General features: G+C 52.0%; 1 protein-coding gene across 4 annotated transcripts in view; it reads left to right on the forward strand.

Moving 5' to 3' along the window:
• The window catches only part of COLEC11 (collectin subfamily member 11), a 67,336-nt gene that overhangs the window by 61,122 nt on the left and 1,024 nt on the right, over positions 1-5,190 (forward strand). For all 4 annotated transcript variants that reach the window (XM_008061666.2, XM_008061669.2, XM_008061667.2 and 1 more), the window contains one exon: positions 5,041-5,136. In XM_008061666.2, the coding sequence (XP_008059857.2) occupies positions 5,041-5,136 (96 nt within the window). The remainder of the gene's footprint in view (positions 1-5,040; positions 5,137-5,190) is intronic.

Genomic DNA, 5,190 nt, shown 5'->3' on the forward strand with positions numbered 1-5,190 from the left:
CTGCACACTCATCTCCCTCAATTCCCATACTTCATACTCATCCCCCCACACCCCACGATGCACACTCATCCTCCTCACACTCCACACTGCGCACGCATCTTCTTCACATCCCACACCACACACTTGCTTTCCTCACACCCCGCACCGCACACTCCTTCCTCTGACACCCGACGCTGCTCGCTCATTTCTCCCACACCCCGCACTGCACATGAATCGCCCTTACGTTCCACACTGCGTGGCCATCCCCCTCATGTCTCACACTGCACGCGCAGCCACCTCCCTCCTCCACCGCACACTCATCCCCCTCACGCCCCACACTCATCCTTCTCACGTCTCACTGCAGGCCTGTTCCCCTCGCGTCTCACACTGCCCATTCATCCCCCTCACACCCCACGTGGCTCATGCATCCTTCTCATTTTAGGACTGCACTCTCACCCCCTCACACCCCACACCGCCCGCTCACCTCCGTGACATCTCCCAGGGCACTCTCATCTCCCTCACCTCCCTCCCGCACTGCACATCCATGCCCCTCACGCCCCGCGTGGCTCACGCGTCCCTCTCACGTCCCACACTGCATGCCTTTCTGTGACCTCCCCCGCATTTCTCACACTGCACGCTTGTCCCTCTCACATTTCAGACTGCATTCTCATCTCTCTCGCATCCTGTGCTCGTTTCCTCAGCTCCCACACTGCTCACGCCTCCCTCTCATATGGCAAACTGCACACGAATCCCCCTCGTATCCCACACGGCATGCTCACGGCCCGTACTGCACCATCCTTCTCGCTTCCCACACGGCACATTCATTTCCCTTGCCACCCACCCTGCCTGCTCCTCCCCCATTGCTCACCCTGCGTCGTCCTCCCCCTCACATCCCACCCGCCTGCTCATTCTCTGATGACACCGTGAAGTGGCACCTCTCATTTTTCTTCTCCTGGACCGGCCACCTTCAGGCAGTCTATTCTGCCCCCAGACTTTTTCTTTTCTGGCCCTGCCACCACTGCCTCACTGAAGTCTTGTCACTGCTCAGCTGGATGACTGAGATAAGATCCTCATGCTGTGTGTTCTCTCCTTTTCCCCAGTAAACGTTGACCCCAACAGATACTGAAGAGATATTAGATTTAGGTGGAAGATAGTGTTTGAGTTTCTGGGATGTTCTTTCTTCCTTTCTTTTTTGAGTTGGAGTCTCACTTTGTCGCCCAGGCTGGAGTGCAGTGGCACGCTCACGGCCACCGCAGCCTCGACCTGCTGGGCTCAGGCCATCTTTCCGCCTTAGCCTTCTGAGGAGCTGGAACTACAGGCATGCGCTACCATGCCTGTCTAATTTTTTGATTTATTGTAGAGATGAAGTCTCGCCAAATTGCCCAGGCTGGTCTTGAACCCATGGGCTCACAGGCAATCCTCTCACCTTGGCCTCCCGAAGTGCTGGGATTATGGGTGTGTGTCACCGTGTTCTGCCTGTAATATTCTTCCAGTCAGGCTCCAACCTCCTCCTCCACCTTCAACCCATCAGCTCACCAGGCAGGACCCAGGAAGAGCACAAGTGCTTCCAGTGCATTCCCGGGGTATGGCTGGTGACCCTCTCTTCCACTAGCTGATGTGTCTGTGTGGGATACCTGGCATCTACTTGCTGAAGTAGTGTTGCTTCTTCCTCAGACATATTCTGTCTCCATTTGATTTCACTCATCTTTACGGTACCATCAAAGATCTTTTTCCCTGAGAACTATCTGATCCTTGGAAACCAGGGAGAAAAGAGAGGTGGTCAATTTCTGAATAAAAACCCGTGTTTCGGCAACCCCCTCGATTCCCCTCCCACTGTGGGAGCTTTTCTGTCCTCTCAATAAATCTTGCTTAAAAAAAAAATTCCGTGTTTAAAAAGCTTCTCAGACCAGCCTGTGCAACATAGCAAGACTCTATCTCTACAAAAAAAGAACACGCATATAAAATTAGCAGGGTGTGGTGGCATGTGCCTATAATTTAACTATTCAGGAGGCTGAGGCAGTAGGATTCCTTGATCCCAGGAGTTTGAAGCTGCAGTGAGCTATAATCATATCACTGCACTCCAACCAGCCTGGGTGACAGTAGGACCCCGCATCTAAAAAAAAAAAAAGCTCTCCAAATATCACAGAGACAAGGAAGAGGAATGACTGCTGGAGAAATGCCCTTGCCTCTGTGACTTTGTTCAGTCCAAGTGTGTCTGAAATCTAAATCTGCTGGTCATTGGAGGTTACTGAATACCATCTCTTGGGGCCACGCAAGGCCCTCAGCAAACCTGAGTGACTTGGACAGTCTCAGGGGAACCGGAAGGATGCAGTGGCAGGGGAGGGAGAGAGAATGTCCCATGGCAAGCCCTTCCCACTGAGTGAGAGACCTTGCCAGGCCTATGTGGTCAGAAAGTTTGGAAGGAAAATGAGAAAATGAATTCGCTCACTTTTCCTTGGAGAGAGGTCTTCCGAAAGCCCCTATACTTCAAGCCACAGTGAGCTTGAAGATAAGTTTTATCTTAGAAAATTTATCTTAAACCTTCAATGAAAAAACAAAAAACAACAGGCCAGGTACAGTGGCTCATCCCAGCACTTTGGGAGGCCAAGACAGGAGGATTGCTTGAGTCTAGGAGTTCAAGATCAGGCTAGGCAATACAGTGAGACTTTGTCTCTGCAACTGGGCATAGTGATGTGCACCTATAGTTCCAGGTACTCAGGAAGCTGAGGCAGAAGGATTGCTTGAGCTCAGGAGGTCAAGGCTGTGGTGAGCTGTGATTGTGCCACTGGTCTCCAGCCTGGGTGACAGAGCGAGGCATTGACTAACAAACAAAAACAAAACCAGAACTCCCATAGCACTTAAATAAATAAATAAAAACAATAGAGAAAATAAATCAAAACTCAACAAACATCAAGTTTCAAATGTCCAGGTATAAACAAGGAGTCTTGTGTGTGGGAAGCAAAGAAGATGTTTTGGGTTCTGAGTGATTGCTGAAGTTTTAGAAGATAGAGTCAAACTTCTCCAGGATATATCAGACTGAGAGAGTGGACTGAAGGTTTAGCACAATGGAATGTAGCAGAAAAAGATGGAAGTCTTGTCCTTATACCACAGCAATGGGGGTGGCAGTGGGGGAAGCTAGGCAGGCCCTGGCTCCAGATCTGTAGAAAGGTCGTGGTCCTCAGGGCTGTGGTGGAACCCCAGTGCCCCAAAAGTCCAGTCTAGGAAAGTCAGGGTCCTTCCCAAAAGGGGCCAGGAAAAAAAAAAAAAACACAAAAAAACATGCAATCTGAGGAATGACTGGCAAAACTGGGATGCTTGGATTTAGTTCATTTTCTCCGTCAGCCAAGGACTTAGGAAAGCCTACCTGTTCTGGTGCAATGCCAGCACCGACACATTAAAGAACTCCCTGCCGAGCCTGGGAGGCACAAACTGGATTTTGGAGTTAGAATCAGTCAGCCTGCCTGCGTAGGCCCAGATCGGCTTCTGCAGACCCTGGGGTGCTGTCCACAGTGCTGAGAGCTGTGGGTCTCAACGTCCTCATAAGAAAAGCAGGAAAAGCAGCAGCACGTGGTCATAGGTGTGTGCGAATTCAAAGAACACGTGTATGCAAAGTATTTAGAGCAATGTCGGCTACCTAGAAAGGCACACAACATGTTATTATTTCAGTGGAGGAGATGGTGTCTCATCTGTGCTTGGCATCTTGCCCACTCCGGCCACATCAGGACATTGTATTGTTCCCTCTTGGGTATAAGGATAGAGGCTGTCTTGTGTGTGTGTGTGTGTGTGTGTGTGTGTGTGTGTGTGTGTGTGTGTGTGTGTGTGTGTTGGAGTCTCACTCTGTCACCCAAACTGGAGTGCGGTGGCATGCTCCCGGCCACCGCAGCCTTGACCTGCTGGGCTCCCGCAATCCTTCCGTCTCAGCCTTCCAAGTAACCAGAACTACAGGCGCATGCTACCATGCCCGGCTAATTTTCTATTTATTTATTGTAGAGACGAGGTCTCGCCAAGTTGCCTGGATGGGTCTCAAACCCGTGGGCTCAGGCAATCCACTTGCCTCGGCCTCCCAAAGTGCAGGGATTACAGGCTGAGCCATCGAGCCCGGCCAAGGCCGTCTTAAGTGTTAATTCCTCCCTCCCTATTAGCTCTCATCTATGTGATTACTTATCTAAAACAAAGCAACCCTGTGGTAAAGTCCCCAGAGCCCTCCCCAACTATGGACCCTGCCAGCAGCTCCACATCTGCTTCTCAAGAGTGTTCTTTGCTCAGGGCCCTACGTCCCCCTTCTGTTCCTACTCCACCGTCTGGCTGAGATATCTCTGGCCTCGGAATGGTGGTCCGAGGGATACTCTCCCCATGCCTCCACTTGACCTTGACACACTTCCTTTGTGGGCAGAAAAAGATGAAAGTCTTGCCCTAATACCACAGCAGTGGAGGTGGCCATGGAGTGAGCTACGCAGGCCCTGGCTCCTCCCCCTCCTCACTCCTCCCAGGTCACCTCCTGCATCCTGCTGGTGCTTCCTCTGAGCCGATCCCTCATGCTATGTCCGTGCTCTGGCCCAGACAGCTCCGACTCTCCACCTGATGTTTCACAGGCACTTGCAGCCGGCAAGTTCCTTCTCCCAAGCCCAGCCAGCCAAGGCCCCGCCACCCACAGAGCTCCACACACCAGACGCTGGGTGTCTCCTTCAGCTCCTTCCAGCCCCTTGTTTCCAGTGACCACTGAGTCCTGTGAGCTCTCCCTGCCACTTTCTCAGATATTCACTCCATGCTGCTGGCCGGCCTGCCTTCCCTTCTCCAGGCACTGGCATGGCCCTGACCTCCATTGCATCCCTTGCCTTTGGTGGGCTGGGTTTTATAAAAACATGCATCAGATATCCCGCTCTCCTGTTAATGTCCTTCCACAGCTTCTCCTTGCTATTAGGGGAAGTGCAAAATCTTTACGTTGGTCCTTGTGGCATGTTTTTTGGGCAAAATGTGCAGTGTTGGGAGGGGGTCCTTGTCTCATTTATGAACTTGATCCCTCGTGTGACTTTGATCATCGAGTGGTCCTGATCTCTGCAGGCCTCCCATGCGAGTGCAGCCAGCTGCGCAAGGCCATTGGGGAGATGGACAACCAGGTCTCCCAGCTGACGACTGAGCTGAAGTTCATAAAAAATGGTATGTTGCCCCGGGCACTCCCCTCCCTCCCGTCCTGTCCTGCCCCCCCCACCC

The sequence above is a fragment of the Carlito syrichta genome, unplaced genomic scaffold, assembly GCF_000164805.1.
Source record: "Carlito syrichta isolate Samal-C Ts95f unplaced genomic scaffold, Tarsius_syrichta-2.0.1 Scaffold305409, whole genome shotgun sequence".
Lineage (NCBI taxonomy): Eukaryota > Metazoa > Chordata > Mammalia > Primates > Tarsiidae > Carlito > Carlito syrichta.